The sequence below is a fragment of the Falco rusticolus genome, chromosome 7 (genome assembly GCF_015220075.1).
Source record: "Falco rusticolus isolate bFalRus1 chromosome 7, bFalRus1.pri, whole genome shotgun sequence".
In the NCBI taxonomy this organism is placed as follows: domain Eukaryota; kingdom Metazoa; phylum Chordata; class Aves; order Falconiformes; family Falconidae; genus Falco; species Falco rusticolus.
This window is the reverse complement of record NC_051193.1, coordinates 16,545,235-16,571,806: the sequence shown is the minus strand read 5'-3', so window position 1 is coordinate 16,571,806 and position 26,572 is coordinate 16,545,235. Positions and strand designations below refer to the sequence as shown.

The 26,572-nt window shown below is 42.0% G+C and overlaps 1 protein-coding gene across 1 annotated transcript in view; it reads left to right on the top strand.

Annotated features, from left to right (window-relative positions):
• The first annotated feature begins 3,603 nt into the window (after positions 1 to 3,603).
• Positions 3,604 to 26,572, top strand: part of LOC119151595 (tropomodulin-2) — a 36,423-nt gene continuing 13,454 nt past the window's right edge. Inside the window, exons 1-3 of the mRNA XM_037395682.1 lie at positions 3,604 to 3,757; positions 14,142 to 14,350; positions 16,083 to 16,239. Of these exons, the coding sequence (XP_037251579.1) occupies positions 14,225 to 14,350; positions 16,083 to 16,239 (283 nt within the window). The 5' untranslated portion in view covers positions 3,604 to 3,757; positions 14,142 to 14,224. The remainder of the gene's footprint in view (positions 3,758 to 14,141; positions 14,351 to 16,082; positions 16,240 to 26,572) is intronic.

The window sequence follows — 26,572 nt, the reverse complement described above, 5'->3', positions numbered from 1 at the left end:
GTGATTCAATTTGAGATCTACTGCTGCAAATTAATTGGTACAGATGAGGTATTTATTATTGCTGTTACTACTACGGCAAGTGCAGTGACCAAATCTAAACGTATTTTATTGGGATTTAGAGTACTATGGATATAGAAGGGTTCACAGAAATCAAGTTTGGGTGAAATAACAGATGACTTGACTTTAGTGTTATTTAATGTATTGCTGTACTCTGCCTTATAAAACAGTCCAAGAAAATTCTATTATTTGTCAAGCCAATGCAATTAAAAAATTCCTGCCTAAATATAGATGGGGGTTTGACCACTTGAGATGCTGCTGGCCAGCATTTTAAGGGCTGAATCACCAGGCTCTTACGAATTAGGGCTGGCTACGTACTTGAGTTCTCTTTCAAAGCCGTTTCAGCAGTGTCACCGCAAGTCAGTCATTTTTACACGTGAGCAAGAGCCAAATTTTATCTCTACCCTAGGTCCGAGATTTGCTGATCAGGCATTGAACCAAGGTTTTTCACATACAGGTCACTGAATTTGATCAACAGCTGGTTTTTAGGGAAGAGATCAAAACATGCACAACACAGTAATCAAGTCCAGATGCTTGTCTAGAAGACAAGCTCCAGCTCAAGCAGGAATTAATTAAGCAAAGTCTTACAAGCTGTGTTATAAGGAAAACAGATGAAAAGATCACAACAGCCCCTCTGCTTTTTGTATTGAAAAAATGTGACAAACATTTTAAAACAACGGACCGCATTTTGGCTACAAATAGTTCAGTGAAATAAAACTTGCTTTTGGGTGCCCCAGCTCAGTTTAGGCAGCATTGGAAAAATGCTGGACCTCTACGCTGCATTCACCATGCAGCAGCTCCGAACCGAAGTGTCAGTGCTCAAAGGGAAGGCAGAGCCAGGAAAGATGTTTTGGGGTCCAGAGGACCGCCAGCTCTTGAAGGCTTTTCCAGGAGGAGCTTTTTTCTGGAGTACTTGTCCCCACAGCTGTTGTATCCTTTGGGTGTTAACTCTGCCACTGCGCTTTCAACAAGTCAAGTACATAAATGCACTAAAAGCCTAGGTGGGCAAAATGTTAAGCAAAGATTCCTACCGGGGGAAAAAGGACTGTGTGGGAGCCCTGCCCTGCAGTTTTAGATGTCCTCTCAGCGTGCTGGTCTGTGAAGTCCCACACATGGGAAATATGGTCAGCCCAGGTGCCCACAGTCATTTGGTGTAAATGTATCATAGCAGGTATAGCCCATACATGGGATGTAGTGTAGCCTGTATGTGGGGTGTAGCTCAGATTTGTGAATTGTATTGAACACTTCTGTCTTTTTAGTTTGTGGCCTGGGAAGAATGACAAATTATTTAAAACACCCACCCTGTATATGAGACTGAATTGTGATATGGTTTACTTTGTATGCTGTGATTTTAAGGAGAATGTTATCCCTATACTTTTAAGTATACTGTTGTGTACATCTGCATTTAACACATTTTCCACGTATGTTTTTGTCTGTATGTCTCACGAATGCAGGAAGACTGATCACATTTCTAATTTTTTGGTTGCAAATACTATGCATGAGGTAAAAGGAAGAAAGAAACATGAAACCACAGCCAAAGAAAAGAAAAACCTTGACTCCAGCCAAACTCTGTGCTCCTGGCAGAGGTCTTAAGTTGTTACTTTTCTAACACAAACTAATGAGAAGTGAATTTGTCAGCAGATACACGGCAACTGCAAACAGAAAAGTCAGTGGGAAGAGTTCTTCCCTTTGTATCGACTGAGAAAGACTTTCAACTTAACAAATGTATTTCTAAGGCGTGACAGGAAAATCTGAGTGAAAATTTTGCACAAGTTTATCGAAAAGCAAACACTCCAAAGTTAACTTCCACTCTTTGATGGTCACACACATTTCCCTCTCAGTATTTGTATAATTATGAGTAATTCAAGCCCCGATTCTACAGACCAAGATTAAACCCCAAAAGAGGGTTTAATCCGTGTTAAGAATTAAATCCACATTTCTCTGCCTCATGTCTGAATGAGGCCTGTTTGCAGTGGAAGCTTCCACCCCAACACCGAACCAACAGAATCACCTTCAGCCTGAGCCACCCGGTTACAGAGCAGCAGATCTCAAAGCAATTCGATCCAGCTTCCCTGACACTTCTGGTACTGAACAAGCAAAACCATGGATGCAAACTCTGTATTCTCGGAATGCTGCAAGACACAGAGACAGAGAGAGAGAGAGAGAAGACTGTGGAATAAATGGATCTGTTTCTTTTTCATTTCTGCTAATGTAATAACATTTTGGACGTTTAGCAAAAGCTTTGTTAACTTGTGGCTGAATATCCCATTTCATAAGAAGTTTGGGGCAAGGAGGCTGCAAGCGGAGAATTGCAGCTTTGGAGCATCTTTGTGCACTCTGCACATTGTTGTGGATACAGGTGTTTTCCTGAGCAGCGGTGGCAAAATGCCCAAGGTGACCCTTCAGTCCCTGACACTAGTCTGAGTTTTCTGCCATAGGTCTTGCTATAGGTGCCCGAGGTGTGTGGCAGGGTATGGAGTGAAGCCGAAGGCGTTGTTTATCCTAGTTGTGCTTCTTTTTCCATAAGAAAATTCATCTGTGGTGTGGCATCTGCTTCTTAACAAGGCAATGTCTTGTTTTCCTGCCAACACATCATGAAACTTAAAGACATTTTAATCACGGGAATAGCTCTTCTGCTGCTAGTGACTCATCGTTTGGTGCTTAGAACCAAGGGCCTGGGTTCAGCTAAAACACAGTACCCAGTGAAGGCAATCGGGTAAATTAAATTCTGGACATACTTGATTACAGGGGCTACATTCCAATTGTATTACCTATTATATAAAATTTCAGCTAACAGTTAACTTTCGTATAGAATAAAAGCACAAGTATAAATTGAATTGTTGAAATGAATTAAGAGAAGAGCGGAAGAACAGCAAAACAGTCTCGGCGGTCAGCTCCCTCCGCCCCAGAGCTGGCTCCCTGGAGCGGCACATCTGGGTGCAGGGCGAGGGCCCTGGGGCTCCTGCCGCAGGACCTGTTTGGCCGGGTCCGTTTGCAGAGGGTGTGAGAGGAGCAAACCTTGTCCGTAGGGCTGGCCGCCTCCACGTGTGCCCAGAAGCGCCCAGCACACCTGCTGAGGCCATCAGCCCACGCGTGGCAAGTGCGTGGGTGAGCGCCCAGGGCCGTGCACGGGGCAGGGGCGACGGCGGCGGCGGGCAGAGCAGGCAAGCTGCAGGCAGCCTGTTTGCAGGCTCCCACCCAGGGGGGCACACGGGGCAGGGGTAAGGCTGAAACCATGGCTTGCCGAGTCAGGCGGGGGGGGGGATCCACCTGCTCTGCACATGGCTGAGGGGCCACCTCGCCTGCAGGTGAGGCAGAAAGCGATGGAAAGAGGTGAGGGGGGAAAGGGGGAGCACGGGGGTGGCCCGGCCAGGGGAGGGCGGGCGTGCTGCTGCTGCTGCTGGTGCTGCTGCTGCTGGTGCTGCTGCTGCTGGTGCTGCTGCTGCTGGGGGGGGTGGCTGGGGCTGCCGGTGCCGCCACTCGCGGACCCCGCGGCGGCTGCTGCCGGCCGCCGGACTACGAGTCCCAGCGTGCCCGGCAGGGCAGGGGCCGCGGTGCGCAGCCGCCGCGCCGGGCACCCACCTGCCGCCGCCGGCGCTGGGCTCGGGGCGCGGAGGGGCGCGCAGGCGGCGGGCGGCGCTGGGCTCGGGCGCGGAGGGGCGCGCAGGCGGCGGGCGGCGAGGGCCGGCCCCACAGCGGGGTAAGGCGCCGGGGCCGGGGCCGGGGCGGGGACTGGGGCCGGGCGGGCCGCCGGGGCATCGCCCGCGGGCCCGGGGCGGCGGCTCCGCGGGGCGCCGCGCACTGCGGTGCGGTGCGGAGCGGGGCGGGGGGCGCGGAGGTGCGGCGGCGGCGGAGCATCCCCGGCGCGGAGCATCCCCGGCGGGGGGCGCGGGGCTCCGGCCCCACCCCGGCGGCCGCTGGAGCCGGTCCGCGGCGGGCAGGACCCGGCGGGGCTCGCCCCGGCGGCCCGCGGTGCCCGAGGCTCCCGCAGGGTGCGGAGCGCCCTTCCCCTTTCGCCTTCTGGTTTTAAGTAGCGCCTGTTCAGGGGGACGCGCGTGTTTATCGCGAGGTGCTCGCGTCCTTTATGGCAGGCGATAAACGACAAAGATTAGATGCAGCAGCGGAATAAAATACGGAAAGAAGGTATTTTTGCGATGAAGATGAGCTGTCTCTCCTCGGAGACCTGGTGCCTTTTGTGTGTCAGAAATACAGCAGGACCGATGGCGGGTGGTTACCCGGAGAGGGTCGGGATAAACGTACCAGTGACAGGTTCGGGATCAGGATGTGGATTTGGTAACATTCAGGGATATTTCCAAGCTCCTGATGAGCAAAACGTGTCCTCAAAACCTGCACATTGGCATTAGATAGCACACATGCTCTATTTTGTCATCTGACTGCAGCATTATCAGGGTGGCCCTCTGCTAATTCAAGGGGGTTTGCTTTGATGGAAGCCTGGGGGGAGTTTCTTTTGCCAGAGTAAAAATCCACAGCTGATCAGTGGGAAACATGTAGAGAAATCTGAGGACTGTAACACTGAAAAATAAACGAAAACTGGTTTGATTTGTGTGACCACCCTGAGCTTAGGAGAAACATAAACTTACGAAAAAACCATTGTAAATCATTAATGATGAAAAAAAATCAGAAATGCATCAATATCAAATATCAATTTAAAAATAAGTGGAAGAAGTAATAATATTTTTATACCATGTATGATACACTGTGTAGATCTTTTGAAAACTTATCATTTGAAAACTTTATCAAAAAGCTTTTCTTTAACTGGTTATTCTCAGAAATTGTCCTTGAACTTCCTCTGTTCTGCCCTATACTTTTGGAGGCAGGAACATGTAATGGGAAAGAAACACCTGGGACCAACTGGCCTAGTACTGCAGGCATTGCATCCTCCAGTGCCTTGCAAGGGATGCCATTACTAGAAAAATCAACCCAAACTCAGGGGTGTATGGAGGTGTCTCGCGCAATTATACTAACGATATTACGATCTTTTCCGTGGTATTCTGCGCCCATTCGCTATCTAATAGACTGTCTGCCTTTGCTGTAGTGCTGTATGCCATGCAGTTCTTAACTGGCTTCCACTATATATATATATGTATATAAATTTTTAGCTCTATGTAGAATGTGAAGGTTATTTGAATCATTTTAGTGACTTTGCCGACTTAAATTCTTTAGGCATCTTTTCTCCCATTCATCTAGCTTGGTTGGATTTGTCTGAACTTAGCCTCTCTCATCTTGACAATCTAAATAATTTTGTTTGAAATGGTGCGCTTTATTGCATAACTTTTCTTCCTTCCCCAAATCATTATTATTTCCAGTATTTTACAACTTCTGGCAAGCAATGCTGATGCATTTTTGCTGTTATTAATCTGCTCTAGGGTTTTTTTGTAGCATTCCTAAGTTATTGACTCTCATAGTTTGATGTCTTCCTATGACTGAGTATCCTTTTGACCGAGGCGTTGGTAGCTGTGCAGGGTTTTGCATTGAGAGGCACCAGACAGGATCCTGTAGCCACGTGCATTTGCACATGGTAGGTTAATAGCAGGGTAAACGTGTAAGTTCTGTTTACTGACCACAGCACACAAGTGTAGCAGTGTTTCTGTTTAATGGTGGAGTTTGGTCATCATTATTTGGTGCCACAGAAATCTGTAAACTTGTTTTTTAAATCCTTCTTTATCAGGATTATTTCAAGGAACAGCTGGGCCTGCAGGTCCAGCTGCTAGTCTAAAATAGGGAAACCTGAGAAGAGCAGTGACAAAAAGGTGGCACACCATTCCCTATCTGTTGGCAGCACAGGTGGAACCCAGTGTCCTTTTTTCCTGTTGATGCTTCCCACATGTGAAAAACAAACACTAGTGTTGTCTTTTCCAGGGCTGGTCTGATCTCTTTTGTTGTGTAAATAAAAAGTCTATTTCCCGGTACAATTCTTTCTCCTGTTTATTGTTTCAGCTATCAGGATGTGCACATCACAGATGGTTTCTGGCTTTGGTTTACAGCTAAAATGCAAAAAACGTAGGTAGTTACGCTGGCTCTGTACATCGGAAGGAGACAAAACAGCTCAGAAAAGATGCAAAAAGAGATTTTTTTCGAAGTTACCTAACAGTGACCATTATTAAGGGTCTAGTCCTGCAGTCGGTAGTGTATGCTCATAACCCAGCCTGTGGTTCCATCTCTGCTGTGTTTTCACTTGGTGTATATTGTTCATTTAAAAGATCAACTTAAATGAACAAGACAGGCCATGGAAGCAGGGACCCACAGCCAAAAGAAAAGCTGACCAATGCTTGATATTTGGAAGATGGTTCAACTCCTTGTCTTGCCACAGACTTTCTGTTTGACCTCGAACAAGGTGTTTCTTTCCTCCAATAGAACAGTGAAGTGGAGAAGCTCTCATGTGGCTGATGGTGTTTAAAGTACCACAACAGTTGGCTCCATGTAAACATGATCCATCAGTGAGGGTGCCAGAACCCGGCCTTTGGTTTCCTGAGGATGCCTTTTTACAAAGCTGCAGATAATTCATACCCCAGCGTGTGCTTTGCTTTGCACTCATGGTAGGCGTGCTGATGACATGAAGTACAATTCTTTACACAACGGAAAATCTGGGGCACTGAACTGGGTGAAGACACCATCTGGTAAACATCACAGCTATTACTGTAATGTGCATGGTGCAGGAACCGATTAATCCGTGTTCATCTAGGGGCCACAGAGCCATGGGCTGCTGTGTCACAGGACTGGGAGCATGTATGTCCCAGGGTGCTGCTGGCCAGGGGAGGTACAACCTCTTGTTCCACGGTAAACCAACACCTGTCTGCAGCAGAATCAAACCTGCAGGGTCTGGTAGTTATCCAAAGAGGCCAAAATATCGTTGGTGCCTCACAGAAAATAATGAGGCTGTTTTCTTCCAGTTGCTATCAGATGGGCACTCCTACTGTCACTTATAACTGATCAATATCATCACTGATAGTCTTAGTTGGTTGTGATGTTAAGTCTTGTCCGAGGAACCGTCAGTCAACCACCACCAGTACAGCTTGGCACAGGGTGTTTCTGTTCACGTTGGAGCTGAAGCTTACAGGTGACAAATTGTGGGTTAAACTGCCATTTCATAGTCCATTTTGTCTGTATAAAAAGACTTTGCTCCCCAGGATTTTCAGCCTAGCACTTCAAACTGCCTTCAGTTTCAGACAGTAACTATGTTACGGTTTTATTTTAGAAAAGGTAATTAACCTTGCATGGATTTTCAAATAATCAACTTAAGTTCTAAAGATGGAAGAAACCTACCTTCCAGTTCTAAAGTTACCAGTTGCAATGAGCACAATAGCAGATAGTTGCTTCATTATTTTAGAACTGAACTTTACCCCTCTAAAAGCAAGGGGGACTCTCTCCCTGCAGGGGACACAACAGACTGACAGGTCTCTCTGGGCTTTTCTGTTTCCCATACTTGACGCATCACTGGAGTGCCAGAGCACTGTACACAATCCCAGTATTATCTCTAACACTTAAGTTTCTTCTGTCATCCTCTTCCTGTAGGTAGGAATTGAGTGATTTAAAGGTGTTTTTTTCATGTAAGACTGGCCTAAATCATCATATGGTCACTGTATAACTAGTCAGTTTTTGTGTGGAAAAAATTCTAGTGGCTATGATTTAAAAATATGACAATACCCAGAGAAGCAGGTTATAAATTCATCAGGCATTGTAAAGAAATATACTTCCTTCACAGGACTTAGTTTCCTGTTTTGAATGGTTATGAATAACACCACTGATATTATTTTAGAAATAATCTGAAATTAGTTACTATATAGCTTTATTCTGCATCAGTGGGAGAAGCATTAATATGTCATCTTTCTTTAATTGCCAGTGAAAAACCCTTCATGTTATCTGAATCAAAGGGAATACATCCCTTTATATCTTCTATAAATAACAGTACAATGGATAATTTTGCAACATACATGATGGTTTTCTTATAAAAGGCATGACTGAACTCCCATTAAAGTGAATTGATGCCTCACACTTCATTTGCATAGGAGTTGTCAGTCCCTTAGAAGAGAAGCCAACTGTAATGCAAACTGCGGAGTGGCATAAGCGTTACCGGGGTTTGGAAAGGCTCATCCAATTATGAAGTGGAGTTTCTGATCACTGAATGATTATCCTAAACGTGCAGGCCTAGTCGAATATTAGGACAACGTAATTGTTAATTATTTACCAGTCTCTATACAGTACTACGCCAGTTGCTAGGAACAGAATGTGAAATAACCCTGTGTTAGCCCTGGAGAAAAAAAGCGTTTTAAATATACAGGGATTTTTAGGGATTCTTTGCTACAATATGGCAAAAGATGGCAAACTGGGCTGGAATAGAAGAGGTTTGGTCACGTTGTGACTTGCTGAGAGCTAGTCCTGAGCTCAGTGCCATGTGCAGCTGGATGTGCTCCCCCGCCAGCCCCAGAGACACCCTCGCGAGGGACCCAGTTCTACAAATCCTGAAACAGGTTATTCGCTTTGATCCACCTGATCATGCTGTGCCCTGGATGGAAAGGGTTAGACAAGGAACAGTTCAGTGCTCCTTATGTCGTGAGTTCTTCAGAAGGCTTTTTTGGGAAACGGGTGGAAAAGTTGAGGGATTCTAGAAGACCAAATCCTTTCCTACTGAGCTCCCTTCCATTTTTTACCTATGCAAGTTTCCTTCATGTGTCTACTGTCTCGATCTACAACAGCACCTGTAGCTAATACCATTTTCATCATACACAAAAACCCCCAGTTTCATAATACTTCACTGTATGTTCCTATCATACTTCTGTGCTGTGCTGGCCCTAACACTTCCTTTCTATCTTTTCTGAGATTTCTGAACCTCCTAGTTCAAAACAAAGAAGAAATTTTGCACCACAAAATGGGAACTCTGAGTATACATCTCCTATATGTTTGTGCTTAGAAAGTACATATTAGTCTTGTTTTTTAAGTATAAAAATAAAAAAGGAACCTTATTTATATGTTCAATAATTGAGTATTTATCAATTTTTAAAATTTTTATTTAATTATTTTTAAGTTTGGGCTTTCAATAGCACAGCCTTATTTTTCAGAGCAGTTCCTGGACAGCAGAGCGGTCCCCTGTGTGGCGCTGAATTAAGCGTAGGTGGGAGCACTCCACTGTCTGGATGGTGCAGAACAAGCACCTCCTTCAACTGAGCAGCTGCCAGTGTTGCACAAACGCTGCTCTTAATCATAATGGCCCCAATCCTATTTATTTGGTCCAGTATCATTTTAACTTGAGATTTATTCCACCTGTTTCTTATTTTCATGCTTAGCTACTTAAGACTATTTAGAGAAAGGGAAGAATGTTTCCACATTTACCGATCAGTTTCACAACTATTTTTCAAAGCACAAATATCCAGCACTGTGGATACAGAGATAGTTTAAAACAGATCATACATCAAGAATTCCTTTCTAAACACCAGTTGCCATGATTTGGAAAAGTGAGAACAATTTCTCAAATATGATTATAAGAACATTCTTTTTTCCTATATAAATGAAAATAACTGTTGGGGTTTTTTTCCCATTCAGCCCATCTCTTTTCATATATAATAATAATAAATGCACATTGCCATGCAGCTTCATTCTTCACTTGTACACACTATCAAAAGCTAGAAATTCCCATTGTTTGTATCATGGTGTTCTCATCTCTACAGGATCCCAGAGACAGTATGTTTTTCTAGGTATGTAGCCTGTGTTTTAGACAGCTTGAGTGACCTGATGTGCCATTGTAGCTGCTGGTCAATAGAAGGTTCTATAGTTCTAACTATAGTTCTAAGGTTCCAACTCATCTCAAGGGATCCAAGCAATGTGAGTGGGACCTCTCTGACATCTAACTTTAATTCAGCAGAGGACTGATTCCCTCTCGAAAGAACTATCGGTGTCAGTGGTAGAGCATTATGACAGTATTATGGTATCAGCAGAAACTACAGCTTAGCTACCCTAGAAAGAAAGCCCTTTCAGTGTATAAGGATTATACCCAAAAAGTACCTACAGAACACAGCAAAGTGTAGAGGAGTTTTGTCACAGCAGGTGTTGACTACATAGAGCAATAATGTTGTTATGCAGGCTGACTAACGACACTCTTTTTGTCTTTGAAAACATTATTTTGAATTCTGGTGTTGACAGGCATGGCTGAAAAAGCTGCCCCAAATAAAACAGAAGTATGCATTTCTTTCTTTAGAAGGAATCAAAGATAAAAATATAGCAATGGAGTCTTTGAAGCTCACCAAGAAACATCTGCGCTCTACAAAGATTTAAAAGTAGCACGTGGTCAGCAGAAATGCTACCTCTTAGAGTTGTGTACTACCCTGAATCAGCATAGATTTCACGTGCTGGGCATCCAGCAGCATGCTGTGCTGTTTAACGGTGGGTATTTGAGCCCATGGGAAACTGTAGTGCTCCTTATTGAAACTGAACGGGGGGTGGGGGGGTGGGGAAAGGGGACTTGTGCCACTCCATTCCTTACTCTCCTTGTTCACTCTTCCCAGTAAGTCTGAAGGGAAACTCCGTAGTCTTAACCCGTGGTCCCTCATTCTGCTTCCCTCAGTGTCCCTAATGCAGCGACCATTCAACAGTATATCCCCTCTGCAATTAGATTGAACATCTCCTTTCTACTGTGTGACATCTGATCTGCTATTGTATGCTCAAAATAACAGTAGTTGGGAGGTTAGTTAGGATTGCTTTTTTAACGGATTAAAGTTTTCATAGAGTAATCATAACAAAGAAAACCCAGTGGATATAATCTGCAAAAAGTAAACAGTATGTGCACACTCCAGAAAGTCAAGCCACAATAAGAAGCAGCACAGACAGCATATGGTCCTGTTTACATACACAAAATTAACAGTATGAAATCCTATTAGGAAGGTGGAGATCGTAATCATCACATTAGACAGCAATTTCCAGAGTACGTGAACTCGAGACTTCAGCATTTCCTTCCTAGACTGAATGATGCTGAGTTGTTAGATTCACCTCGTTCCCTTGGTTTCCAACAGTGTGATTGTGGTGAAAGGTCAGTAGAGAGCACAAAGGCATGACACGAACGGTAAGCGTTTCAGCAGAGCTTTCAGTAGGCTGTACAGTGGGGTGCAGGCTCCAGAAAAGCTTTACTACTTACTGGGATTGTAGACAAAGAAGTTCCCTAAGCAGTGTCTTCTGCTTTTGTTGAGCCACAAAAGCGTAGGATTCAGTTGTGAAAGGGAAAACATAAAAGGAGTTTCTGTTGCAAATGTATGCATGCATGAAAAGCATGATTTTAAGCTCTTCCATGCACACTAATCTAACAAGGGTTATCCAACGTAGTGCTTCATGCCATGAGGGAAGTTAGACTGATACATCTTTAATATCTGGGTTTATATTTCTTTTTGGGTATCCCTGCTGCACGTGGTCAAATGCCTTCCCTTCCAAAAGTAAGAGGAAGCAGTTACAACATTGAAAACCCTCACCTGTTGCAAAGTGTCTCCTGGCACATCTCCCTGTTATGGCCAAGCACTTGGGTAACTCACAAAGAAATCAGAAATGTCTGGTACACACAGTCCATACTCTGCAGTAATTACCCGTTAGCACCCGGATTCAACTTCGCAAACCTTTTCACAGAAGCCATTGTTTTGCTGATATCGGTAGAACAATCCTTAGTTGCACTCCTGGATGGAATTGTGCGGGTACCGCGGGGGGAGGGGTGCTGGGACCAGGCCCCCTGCACAGCGCGAGTGCTCAACCTCAGCCAGGGACACTGTTACATACTCTTAGCAGTTGCTTTTCCAACAATATTTAATTAACCTAACCATGGGATTACATTTCTGTCTTTTCCAGGGATGCGATTAAACTCTAATAAAATAATCATTTAAACTGTTAAAGAGAGTTTAAAGAGGTCTAATCCCCTCAAAGAAATTTTTCAGCCCAGTTAATGGCTGCTAGCTGAAATGTTACTTTTTAATGAGTTTATCCAAAGAAACTTAGAGAAGGCATCTGATGCCTTAGCACAGAAATGTTGTACTGCAGCTGAATTTGTTTTTACAATCTAAACAAATACACTTACCGCTTTTAAATAGTATGCTTTCATTATTTAACAAGTAGTTTTGGTAACAAACTGTATCAGTTAAGTGTATGTAGAACTAGTGTTCTCTTTAAGCACCAAATACACAAAAACGTTAGCTCTTTTGGACTTCTTTTTTGCAAAAATATCTCTCATACTCACTGCATATGATAGAATTTTGGTAATATAAGATTTTTTTAACAACTGCTGTAGCTTTGTGAAACATTAGATGCTGACTAACTTCCTAAAATAAATTTTCAATTTAAAGAACAGTTGAATTCTACCATGACGTTTGGAACAGCCTGACAACGATGTTAGGCTATGAAAGCAGGGACAACAAGTAGAGCAGTAGTAAGGAAAAAATGAAAATGTAGGGGAAATAATGCTTTTTCTTAGAATAGAATGTTTAAGTGTTTGAAGTCAAGGCTTGCCATGCCTTGCAGTATTCATAGAACTCCAGATTTTTCAAATTTCTAATTCTACTAATCATTATTTTCTCTTTCTATAGGTTGCTGATTTCTAGTTTTCTCAATAAACAGAAAATTGAGATATGTTTTGATATTTAGTATTTTAATAGTGAAACTCTAAGGAAATGCAACATTTTCACTTGGATTTTGAATAGAATAAAAATAAAGATCAGGCTTCCAGCTCTTATGAAGAGCAACAGAACCTGCATGGCTTTTGTTAACTTACGACAATTAAAGATTTGGCCAAAGGAAATTGGAGTTTGGTTTGATACATAAGCCAGATGTAGGTGCCAGCTGGCTGCTTTCCATATCAACCATAACACTGAAATTTGTGAATGCAAAACCTTAGCTGTAAAACTGCACGGCTAGCTGTGTGATTTGGAGAGCTCTGGTGCTGATGTGGGAAACTGGGCAGACTTGGGACGGCCTGGAACACAGTTAAAGTCCCCAGGTGATGCTGTGTCTGGTCATAGATAATTCTTTTCCGCTCCTTTCATTTAGAGGCACATTCTGGCTCTAGAATTGGTTCTGGACAGGAGAAAAAGAGCAAGTGAAGACAGAGAGTCATAGAATGGGTTGGGTCGGAAGGGACCTTAAAGACCATCTAGTTCCAACCCCCCACCAGGGGCAGGGACCCCTCCCACCAGCCCAGGTTGCTCCCAGCCCCATCCAGCCTGGCCTTGGGCACTGCCAGGGATGGGGCATCCACAGCCGCTCTGGGCAGCCTGGGACAGCACCTCGCCACCTTCATAGCACTTTGTCATATAACAAATTATATGGCATTGATGATTTTGGCCATGCAGATGACACTTGTTACTGATCAGTTGGGATCATCCAACAGGGGTTTGTGAAATACTAAGTCCATATCTTTTTCATGACTGTGTTTTGAACACCTGCAGGTGCCCCATGCAGCAGACTAATTTACAGATGATCTTTTGAGCTAAGTAGCATATCCTCACTGCAAGGATTATTTTGATCATGTGCTGTCATTCGTAGCCAAACATTTTGAAATAAGACTACCGACCAGCATACTTTAAAGTTGCTTCAGTAACCAGAATGTACCAAAAAGCCAGCCAAGATTATGTGGGTAAACTTTCAGCCACTGGCAAAGCTGGGATAGGAGAGAACACCTCAAAGGATAACAATTTGCTTCTCGTTTGTCAGCGTTGGACTGCTTTCTGTGACTGTGCCGCTTCCCTCTGCCTTTAGCAAAAAGAGCAAGCAGATACTGCTTTTTTTCTAAGTAAATTAAATAAAACAGATTCATCTCTATGGAAAAGATAACTTCCCAGTGTTTTTTTTCTTATCTACCTCTCAAAGCTTCTCTTCGCCACTGCGCTCATGAGGTTCCCAAGCATACTGCAGCCCTCCTTGCTCTTTGGCTACTGCTGCACAGGCAGCCCCAGCGCTTCCCGCACCCCCTCTGCTGAGCCAGGACATCTTGCTGCTTTGTTTTCACTAATAAAGTGTAAATGTGACTCTCGGCATGGCTTATTAGGGCTTATTAGGATTACATCAGCTAAATAGACATACTCATAATGCTTTATTGTTAACAGTGAGTGAAGTCGCAAGAAGCTCAGTACTCCTGGATGGTTGAAATCTTGGCAAGCATCATCAATCTAGCCGTGCAGCGAAAGCCATGTCTCTGCCCTTCCGAAAAGAGTTGGAGAAATATAAGAATATCAACGAAGATGAAATACTCAGCAAACTCTCAGAGGACGAACTGAAACAGCTAGAGCATGTTCTCGATGACCTTGACCCTGAGGTTAGTGATGGTGGCCAGGGGAATCATAGTTCAAAAGCTGCCTATTGTAAATGTCACATACTGCAGCATTTTATATTTGTATTCTGTTCCAGCAGAGGCAACGTACCCTAAAGTATGAGCAGCTTGGCTAGGGACATGTTGATTTTATTCCTGCTGTGATGTGCTACTTGCTGTTGTACAAGTCACTGTGCCCTTTCTCTATCCCTTGCCTATTTAGTCGTGAGCTTGTGTGCAATCTAAATCTTTAATCATGTTTGTACACTGCAGCATGATGAGAAGCTTTTTATGGCTGCTATTTCTGAGCCCAGCAATAAACAAACAAACATAATGTGTGTTTGTGAAGATCGGATCTTTTGAACTTCTGAAATGGATTGACTATGTCATTCGCAGATATTTTTAACTGAAGAGAATATATTTAGGCATGATTAAGAAAAATAAGGTTCAGCTACACAACTGTGATTTTCTAGACAGCAAGGATGATTTGAGTATTTGAAGACACTTTCACAAAGAGTTTAAAGATCTCTGCCTTGGGAACCACTTAGTCCTACAATAATGAGGTTAGTCACAAGTGTACTAGATGGGAATTCTGACTGTACCTACCCCAAAACCTTCCAAACTGATGTAGGAATTTGAAAACTGGCAAGTAAAGTGGCAGATAAAATCCATTCACTCTGGAAACAAAATCAATTCGAAACAACACAATAGATATATAGCTTCTAGTTCTATAGCAGAAATTTACCTGGAAATTAAGGGTGGGCTTTACTGTTCTCTCCCTCCATGTTGCCACTTCTCTCGCTACTATCACTTCTCCAATGGAGACACGAAACATTAAAAAAAAACCCCACAACAAACAAAACAGGCCATAGTGCATTTGTAGTCAGGCTACATATGTGCAGTAAATTTGTAACGCTCTGGACATGCTTGTGCACTCCCAGGTAAGATGTCTAGTGGCTTGAGTTCACTGGATGTGCTCAGAATTCCCTAGATATTTGCCATGGATCAGATTTACTGTGCATGTTGTCGCCAGTGATGAAGTGTTTCTGCAGTACTCTGGAGCATCTTCAACATGTTGGCTTTACTGCACACATGCTACAAATTCCATGTACCTGTATTCCTTTCTGGGGTTTTCTGGACTGAAATGTGTGAGCCTTAGGCATTTTCCTGTATTATGGGGATGCAGATGCAATCACATGGTCACACAGCTACATATTTAAAGTTGGGTTTCATCTGCTTGCTTCCTGCATACTCTAAATAGGTGAAATCCACATCATTCACTAATTACTTTCTGTGCATGCATTCATTTCTGAAGTCCAAGAGACAGCTGCATTAGAACGAAAGGAATTTCTGAAAAAATGAGAGAGAGAAAAATGAGGAGAGAGAAGAGTAAATGAAGAGAAGAAAATTTATAGAAAACTTATCTTAGTCTATTTACCTGGACTGCAAACTCTGGTTATAATAAGGATAACACAAAGAGCTCTGATCTTGCTTAGTCCTTTGGTACTGTGATTGTAAATATGGTTAATAAAAATATTAATAGGTGGTACAATCAGAAGCCTGACAGATACACTGGTTTTAATGGTTACATTTAGGTAATGCGTGTTATTGTTTTCACCAAAGAGCATTATGTGAAATAACACACAAAGAATGATTTAACTTAGAAAACAGCATTGAAATGAAATTTGGAATGCTATATGACATTGCCTCATCTCCTTTACATGCCTCTCTTTCACAGAATGCCTTGCTTCCCGCGGGATTTCGGCAAAAGGATCAGACCACTAAACCTGCCACGGGCCCTTTTGACAGAGAGCGCCTGCTCTCATACTTGGAGAAGCAAGCACTTGAGCACAAAGACAGAGAAGACTTTGTGCCATTTACAGGGGAAAAGAAAGGTACCATCCATCCTCGTGTCGGTGCTGAGTAATGGACTGCTTGGGCACAGGCGTCCAGCGCTGCCTGGCCTGCTTGTGCAATGCACTGGGGCAAAGAGGTGGAGGCTGTTCCTGTGCAGGGTGAGGCTCAGGAGTCAGATCCAGAGCGGTGGTAGCAGAGGAAGAAGTGGTGCTGTTACCTGCCACGTCGTGCTCTGCCGTGCTACTCTGGAGTTACAAAGGCGGGTTTAATCAGGCTTTGTGACGAGGAACACACAAACGCCAGCCCAGCAAGGGCTCCATCAGCAGCTCCCAGACCAGCAAACGCCTCCGTTTGCAGTCAAGCATGGACAAGGTGGCCTCGCTGACCTCGCTGGGGCCATTCCCGTGTTCAGCATTAGGCCCGTGCAGGGGTACTGTAGTGGGGGAGGTGCTTAGGAGGAAACGTGTAAATGCCTTTCTGAGTAAGTATTGCCTACAATTGCTGTAAGTAATAGCTCAGGGAATATGCTTACAAAAAATAAGTACTTTTCCACTTGTTTACTACACATCTGGCAATGCTATTCATGCAGACAGTTTCTCTGTTTCCCCTTTCCTACAGCTACAGGAAAAAAAGGGAAAAACAGGAAAACCTAATTCTAATCATTCAAACATTGGTAGGATAACCTTAGGGCAGGAACAGTCATACTTTTAAGCAATGTTCCTTTAGCACCATTATGTCCTTTTTGTCATTTCTGTAAAGTGGGTTAAAATGCCTGCCTTGGGCTACCCCTTCATTCAAGAAGGAACTTACTATGCCTGGGTCCATTTCTGGCCATCTAATGTATTTGCCGTTATTTCAGTGGGATCTGCTTAAGAGAAAGCAGATATTTCCAGAAAGTCAAAGGCAGTATTTTTTACTTTATGTATCATTACCGAAGATAAAAAATGTTATTTGCAGGTCAAGAGTTGTTGCTATCATTACATTGTGCTCTCAGTCTTTGAAACAATGGTTTTAGACAAATGAGACATTTTTCAGCTAGATCTGATTGATGTGTCATTTTATCACGCAGCATATCCTTTAACCTACTTTTCCTTCCATCATAACTTGTGCCTACTGCTGTTCACGGGGTTGATTCTGACCCACTGAAATGCAGTGACACTGCAGTGATCCTGCTGGTAGCCGGAGTGATCAAGTACATACGCAGAAAAGAAAATGGTTTATTGTAGTATGGACTTATGGCCAGTTGTTTCCAGTCTCCTACACACCGCTGTGTTAGAGCAGCACAAGTTACCACTTGCAGGTCTCTGCATATTTATACCAACATCTTCAGCCAGGTCTCATCTTACTGATACTTGCTGGCTTAGGGCTAAGACTTTGCATTTTGCACTGTAGTCATGCCTGAGATCTCCAAACGCGCCTGAAACAAGCACACAAAACCCTGGTGGTGCGTGGAATCCCATATACCCACAGGACTGGCACTTGATCTGTACAAAACCGGTGCCTGTATTGTCCCTGACGGTGCTATTGTATATACTGGCCTGTTTGTTCTATTTCAGTTGGCTTTTGATGAGGCTGAAGCAATATTGTTCCTACATTTGCTTCCACATTCCCTTAAAGTGCTTATTAGTGCTGCTTCTTAATTCCTGGTGTCTCTGGTGTGGAAATACCACTGCTTTACAAACACAAGTAACTACACATTGTGCTCAGCACAGAGTGGATTCAGCCATGTTAGCATTTAAAGCTATTCTTATTTTGGCTTTTGATTCAATGGTGATAATTTACGTCAAAATCACAATTTTAGGAATTATCACGATTATGAGGTTATGACAGCAATTTAGGCTAAGGAAGTTATTCCCTTAATTTCTCCTGTGCCTTGTACAACATTGACAAAATCCTTAGTATTTAAGAGATTAAGTCAGATGAAGACAACCACATTCTGTGATTTCTGCAGTCATTTTAGAATTATAATCTAAACAGAAAGAACTCTACTAAATTTGCTTTGAAACCAAAGGCCAAATGCCATGAAAATACCCTTTGTTTCTTTATTAATATTAGAAATAACTAAATTAGTCTGAGATCTGGTGAGGTTCTGTACCTTGTCAATTGAGAACTGGATGGACCGCTCAGTGGTGTTTTCCTGCTGCTTTAAGGGAACTGGCTTTGAGGAAGAATCTGCTTATTTTGAGCTTGGCACATCCCATATTGGTACTTGAGTATCTCTTCTGCTGCCCCCAGCTTGCTTGGCAGGAGGTGTCCTACAGAAAGACCACCAGGCTTGTGGTCTTCACTGCCTCCTTTTCTTATTCTCCTTCCCCCCTGCTCTGCACTGCAAAGACTTCATGTAGAATCTGAGCCTTATAAAGCATGACTGAAGTCTCCATCTGCCAAATGTACTGAAACCTTCCCACGAATTGTATGATAATCCTGCTAATTGGGTGAACCTGGTAAAATGTGATGGATATTGCACAAAGGCCATGTGTGGCTGGCTCTGGATCTTAGAATCCATGCTTGTAACTGCAGCATTACTTGTTTTGAGACTCTCAATTGAAAAAATACAACGTCTGTATTAAAATATTAATTACTTGATTTGCATTTATAAGTTATTTTCTGTGCAAGGACACAAAGCAATCCTGCAAAGACATTTCCAAGATGTGACACTACATGCTAGATTTAAAATCACTTTAATTAAAAAATAATTAGTATTCTTCCAAAACTGAGTAATTAGTTCAGGATAAATAATTTACGTTTCTAAAAATGTGCCCTCAAAAGCAACTGAAGAAGGATATCTCTTGATAAAAAGCTTATTCCTTACCTGCATGTTGATGGTCTCTTAAGTTATATTTACAAATTCATAAATATTTATATGATTATATTATATATATACCTGTTAAATGATTTCTTTACATGTAATGTAGCCATACTGCAAATAGCCCCAAATTAATTTTACACTAATTCTGCTAGGTAAAAATTAAGTTCTGGAGCAGCTCTAAAATGCATCCAGTTGCGTATAATTACAAATGGGAGGTGTTGATGCCACTGCACCGTTTGGCACTATTTACCACCTGAGAATATTTGTGTATCAGTAAGATTAGAATATGTCAGGTGCTGTTTAAGCTTTTGTCAGTGTTTTGTACTGTGGTGTTTGTCTGCCACTGGGAAAGTATCTGTTTTTTCAAATTTAGGAAGTGGGATGCTTCTACCAAACGTTAAGTGACATTTCTACCAGTTCCTGCATTTATTATGCAAAGCTGATACTGACTTGAAAATTCAGTGATGAGCCAAAAAGAGGGTGGCATTTAAAATATCCTCCTTTCAGAACAGTCAGTGATAAATCATTATTTTTAATCTACTGTCTCTGCCTTCCTTTTTTTTGTTGTGAATGTTTTATTAGAGAGTTCTTGACCAAAAGGCAATACCAAGCAGCTGCTGAAAGACAAAATTCAGTTGCCGACATTGGTCTCTATCTGCTGAACATGACCATAAGGTTTTGATTGTGCTAGAAAACAAGCCAAAACAAATTCCAGAGCTGACAGGGGTATTCAGGGTGGTTAAAGCACAGGAAGTGTTAAATATGAGCTCAAGAGGGGGGGCTGATTGTGCAGGGAATTGCCTTGTTTTTGACTGTAATCATGGTTTGGAAAGGCTGGAAACTTTTTTTTGCCAAAAAAAAAAAAATCGAATGTATGGCATGCATTAGGGTTTTGGCCCTCTGCTGTATTCCAGCTTGTTAACGTACTATGTTAATTGCTGTACAAAGAGAAAGTTTTAAGCCTGTATGGGATAGCTCTCAAATTTCAAGGAAAACCCGTTTTGAGATGAACCAGGGCCAGAATGGTCACAGCCTGAAAGGCACACACCCAAACTGGCCACCAAGCAATTTTTTCGGACCACCTTAGCCCTCATCCTCCCTAACACAAGTATGGGGTGGGGACTTCATTTGGAAGTTCCCATGGTGAGCGTTTGCTGCCATAGTTGTGTGCAAACAATCCGATCTGGTGGCTTTCAGGACTGTTGTGCAGCACGGCTATTAATCAGCCATTCCACAGAGAGTTCCTTGTTAATGAGTGATGGAGGTATAGGGAGTTAGGGCTGGTAACTGTAGCGATGGCCAGTTTGTGTTTATTTTATGTATTTTTGGATTAGTTCCTACCTAGGATATTCTAGGAATCCTTACATAGGACCTGATGAACTACAGAAGTTACTCAGACTAACCCACTGCATTTAACACATAACAGCTGGTTAGCACACTTTGATCACTGTGAAGCCTTTTCTGTATCATTTTCAAGTTCATGAAAGGTCCAGGAATAAAAAGAAAAGGTGGAGAAAGCAAGGGGCAGTGCAGGCACAAAATATCAGAGCAATGTCAATGCTGCGTGTTTGCTCTTACTGAATGCGGCGTGTGCATCTGATCTCAGTTAAGATCTGAACACCACTGTAATCCAAACATAAACTATTAACTGCATTTCTGTTTCTGCTTTGTTGCAGTGGTCCTCTTAAGGACATGATTCTAACGAAACATAATTGAAAAAAGTTCTGTTGTTGGGAAGTATCATTAGATATGAAAAGTTGGCTGTGCCATTTTAAATTGCTGTAAGGATTGCTGTTTCAGCCCTTCACCACTATCCCTGTTTTCTACAAGGTCTCCCACTCCTTGCCAAACCATTTCATTTTGGATCTGATCCAGTTCTCATCAAAGTCATGGAAAAACTCCAGTGGATTGGGCTATTATTATTTGTGGCTGGAAAGGGAAAGGAAACATGTTTGTATGTGATTAAATGCTATAATTTTTAGCCAACTGATAAAAGGGAAAAGGAAGAAAATAAGGATGATTAAACCAGAGAACTTTTGGCTAAACCCCTGTTTTCAGTTGCTCTGGCAGAGACCATCTATCTTGCATGTTGTGCTGTGCCAAGCAGAGTATCAATACACAGCACTAGTAATAATGACAGTCATTTTCAGAAGGTCAAGGTATTAGAGTAGATGCTAATGAGTTCCCATCCCAGTTTCTCTTAACAGACTCTAGATAAAAATTTAGGGTTTAGTTTAGAGACATGGTATCTTTCTTGGATTGACAAAGGCAGTCTTTTCACCCCCAATGCTGAAATGGTTTATTTACATTTTTGCCACCTTCTTCCTGTTCTTCAAGGCTGAAATTTACAACTGATGTTTGTCTCTTAAAGCATTGAAAGTGCTGCAGCTGCTGACAGTAATGCCTCTGGCCAGTGCCTTTCACTGCTTGCTTTTGTAAGACCTTGCTTTAGTTGCTCGTGACTTTGCCAAACTCACACAGTTCAAGCTGAAATTTCCCATGCTGCGAGTCTGCCTCAGGGTGAATTTTTGGAAAGTGTCAGCAAAAAGGACTTTGCTGTTTCCAAGAACAAGATTAGGAGAAAACATATTGTTTCAGCCATCTCAAGTAAATTTTTCCAGCTGTTTTTTCATGAGCTGCAGTGCCTCCATGCTTTGAAGAGCGGACTTGAAATGTATGCCTTTTGCAATCCCCCGGGAAATACACTTGAATTTGGCATCTTCAAAATACTGGACTTTCTTGCACATCCCATTTGTTGTTGCGTTCTCAAATATTTCCCCTGCAGTGAGTATTAGTCATGTCCTCAGAGCTTCTGCCTGCATGTGCAGACAGCACGTGGGACAGCCTAGGAGGGCCCGGCGAGACCTGCGTGGCCGGATGGAGGGTGCGGGATGCTCTTGGAAACTGCTTGTCTGATGGGCACTGTCCCACCACAGCCATGGGCCGGGGGGCTCTCTCCTGCTCTGACAGTGCTCCTCTCACTTTGAAAGGGCACCGTAAAGGAGAAAAAATGAGTAAAGAGCCAGCGGAGAGGCACGTGCAGAGAGGTGGAGGGACTGGCTTTCAAGGAGCTGTGTGAATATGTTTAAGATGAAGGACTAGATGGGGAAAGGAGCTGCAGAAGAGAGCAATGGTAAGGAAGAGAGGGCAGAGGGAAAGGAAGTGCTGGGAAAGGTCAGGATTCAAAGATGTGCAAAACCATGAGACCCAGGGGATAGGGAAGGCACAGGGGACAACAAGGAAAGGTACAGAGAAGAAGGATGTGCGGGATGGGAGAAAGGAGGCCAGAGGGGAACATCCCTAGTGTGGCATCTGGCTCTGCCCAAGTTTCAGCCTTCTGTGATGTCCCTGAGAACCTGAAGCCCAGCGGCACAGCTTGGCTCTCTTCCTCCTCTGCTGCCATTCCACATCAGGCACAAGAGCTCTCTGCTCTGTTGGTGAAGCAGATTAATCCAGGTGGCAATCCAGAGGACTGCTGTGGACCACAGGGATCCTGACTGTTGTGATAATCCACATGAGGGTCTGATGAAATTTTGGGCTTTCTTGTTTTAAAGATGATAGGTTGGCTTTTTGTTATTTTTATTTGAGAAAGTATACTTTTCAGAAGTATTCTTTAAAGGGTATCACTAAAGTGGCAGAATCAAAGCGTGCTGATCAGAGTCAAAGATGCTGGTACAATTTAAATTTTCTCCTTGTGCATATGCACAATAGATTTCATAACTTTGGAAAGCTTACCTTTGCAGCCTTCCTCTTCCATTACCATAATTTTTAAGGCACAGAATATGCAGATACTAATCCAAGAGTAACGGTGCAGCAGCAATTATGATACTGCCTTTTAACTACTACTAGCTTTCAGCTTCACACTTACTTGAACTTGGCCTGTTTTCTTCTTCATAATACAAATTGATTCCTGGTAAGAACTAATTTAGCTCAATTTTCATAGAATATTTGTAGGGAGGAGTTTAAACAAGCCTCAATAGAAAAGAACAGTGCAAAATGGAAAAAGTGAATCAGGTGCCTGTGATTTATGCAAGGCAGATTTCCAAGATTATTGCATTTCACTTCTAAGGTCAGTGTAGTATTCTGTAATTGAGAATAAACAGGCACTCGCTGTAGTCAGTGATTCATTGAAAAGTATGAAGTGATAAGTGTAACCAGATATTTTCTTGAAAGTACAATAATCTGAACTACAGTTTATAGGAAAAGAAGGGACATTATTGTTTTACAATTATAGCAGAAAATGCATTTGTATTATAAAATTAAGTAACTATCCTTAATAAAATGGATGTTAAATAAAAGGATATTTTTACAGATAGTATAATGGGCTTACTTCCCACCTGTGCTTTGTTGAATTCTGGTTTGTATAAGGTGGGAATAAATCCTAAGTATTTATACTAAATAAAAATGGTGGCAATCTATATTTATTCACAAAAGTCTAATGACGTAAGAAGGAAGGCAGAGAGAAGACATACCAGAAATGATGTTCCAAATGCTGTAAACTATAAATGAAGATGAAATCCTCAAAATGTTTCTTAGATTGGACACACTGGTAAAATACTAGCAACTATGCTATTTGAATTCCCCCCTTTTCCCTCCTTATATAGCAATAAACAAACAAACACTTCAGGAAAACATACTTTAAGTAGTTCTCTGTGCAGTTAATACATTTTCCTATAGATGTGCGTATGTGGTTATGTACTTTATTATTGTATAAGGAAATAAAGTTAGGGATGCATCTCATTTCCTTGCTTTACTTTGACAATGCGTTCATGGAGACATTTGTAAAATGCAGGAAATCAGAGCTTGCTGAAACCAAGTAGCAACGTTACACCTATGTCTTTATGACTGTACCCACTGCATTTCTTTTTCTCCATAGAATTTGTTTTCCTTTTATCTCCCTCTGCATTTCTGTGTCTCTCTGTAGTGCTTTTTACTGAATCCTTCTTCTCTTTGGTTTTCAATGGATTTTTTCCCCTGAGCCTCTTTGGAGTAAAACATGAACCTTATCATATTTCAATTTGAATAGAAGTTTTGCAGTGTGAAAAGGGATAGGTCTGCTGTTAGACTGAGCCAGGACAAATCTCAACTCACTGCACTCATAGTCAGAGAGTCCCTGTCGTATAATAAGCCGCCTCAGTTGTCATCCAGGTCACCCCAGGCACTTATCCTAGTTTGACAGAAAGAAGGGAATACTGATGTGCAGTTAAAATTTCATGTAAAAAAACCCCAACACTTTGGATGCTAGACATTTGGAGTTTCTATGCATACGTAAAAATAAAATGATATTTTAATGCCTTTTTTTTTTTTTACTGGAATTTTATCTTGTTTTGCAGTTAAACACAAGAATATATTATTTTTGCACATAAATGTGGTTATCTTTGTGTTGGTAATGCTGATGTAGCTCAAGTAAAAACTTGACTGACATAACTTTTGTCACTGATTTTCCTAGGTAGAAAAACAAGCTATTACTATTAAGACTTATCACAGAACATCAGCATATTCTGGAGGCAAAATGTAACACTACCAAAATTAATTACACCACATGGAGTGTTACAGTAATGTATCTTCTAAAATACAGTGTGAATATAAACAGCACAAAGAGCAGCAGCCTTTGTCTATAAATCTCACTTTAAAATAATGAAACATCACTATTTTTCCAAGGCTTCTTCCAAATAATATATTTTAAATTTAAGCTGGGCCATTGAAACAAGCAAGCCACAATCCATATTTTATTTTGTCAGTGAATTCCATGATGGCAGTATATAATGAATTTGCAAGGTACAGATGTGGCACTAAGAGGGACCTCCTGAATCTTTAAACTCTGTCCTTAAAAAAATGAAGGAAACCTCGTTCACAGCTGTCTATAAAGACAGACACAGTTTTGCTGTTGGTGGACAGGTAATGAATTCCTAATAACGTGCTAAATGTATAAGCTCTTCTAACCTCTGTCTGCCATGCTACAGCATCTCTTCACAGTGGGATAATACAAAAGAATGTTCTTATCTAGACAGCAGAAAAAAGAATATTTTTAAAACACCAGTGGACGCCAGCAAGGCCCACATACATTAAAGATATGTATTACTATCTTTGACATGACCTTGCCCCTTTAAATATTTCATATAACCAATAATAGAATTTTTTAAAAACATTTGCCAAGAATGCTTTAAATGAAACTATCATTGGGAGTCAGATACACATTTAAAAAGATTCGGGCTGCCGTCCAAGAATGACATATGCCTGAAACAAATGCTTAAAAAAATTATTCCTATATATGTGAACTGCACAGAAAAAGTATGAGTGTGAACTGGTTTCCATTACCCCTGGATTTCTTGCTACACAAGATACTTGGCCTACTCTGATCCAAAGTCCATAGAGAAGGACCAACTGTATATTACTTACTGTGCCCAGTTTACACCAGACTCGAGGTCCTGTGTCCTTTTAAAATGTTATGTGTGAAAGTATAGATGTCCGTCAGCATTTGGTAATGGTGTGGCTGGGGAGTGAGTGTGAAAAATCACGTGTTGTCTGATGGAAATGTTTCATGCAAGGTATGTCTCTGTGAAGTATAGCTGTTAGGGGATACTGTCATCAGGCGGGATAAAGATAAGGAGGATTGCCTCAAGATCTCAAATGACCTAGTGATTACTTGAAACTCATGTGGAACCACCAGTGATCTGAGAGGAAAATATTTTACGGACAGTACTCCTTACTATCGGTTTTTTACTCAGATATTCTGATTAATTTTGGCCTTCTGGCTTCCAACATAGTAATGAATTTTTTGCTTTATATGTTAACCTTACCAGTCGAATGGGCATCAAGTTAAGTCTTGGTCAGTGGTCTCTGGAAGCTGCTATCCAATACTTCAGATTAGGTGGTAGTTCAGAGGGAGTCTGAAATCATAGCACCTGTGCTGTTATGAAACCTGGAGGGCATGACTAATCTGTTTCCACAGAGTATTTCTCACCCCAAATTTCCACTTGACTTTTGTTTGATGATGCTGGGTTGGCTATCTCTGATTCATATAACCCAGTGCATGGTGAAAGTTAAAATGATTCTTATCTTTGGCCCAAAAAGGCTTTTATCTTCTAGAAGACTCTTCTTAAAAAATGACTTAAAATACCACATGAAAATTAAATCATACTACTTTGTCTTTCTACATAACCTTCTGTCCAGTTTTGTACTCAGAAATTATTTAGCCTTGGTACAAATCTCTCTAGGGTAAATAATTCAAATCCTGCACCAGTAAACCTTGCCAGAGTTTCAGAAATTTCCATTTTTTCTGACCTTACTCGGTGACTGCAGTCATGGAAGCTGACAGTATAGAAATTGCTGTAGACAAGCCTGTATGAAAGAGAGAAATGAACTGGGTATTATCTACATGAAAATGATACTTTGGACCATAATGGGCCAAAATTAAGCCACAAAAGGATGGCAATGTTGAAAAAACAGAGGCAAAGCATCTGTATTTCAACACTAAGTATCAGAACTGCATTTATTAATGGTAACAAAATAGTATCACTAAGACAGTTAAAATTAAACTATTTCAGAAACTTTTCAGAAAC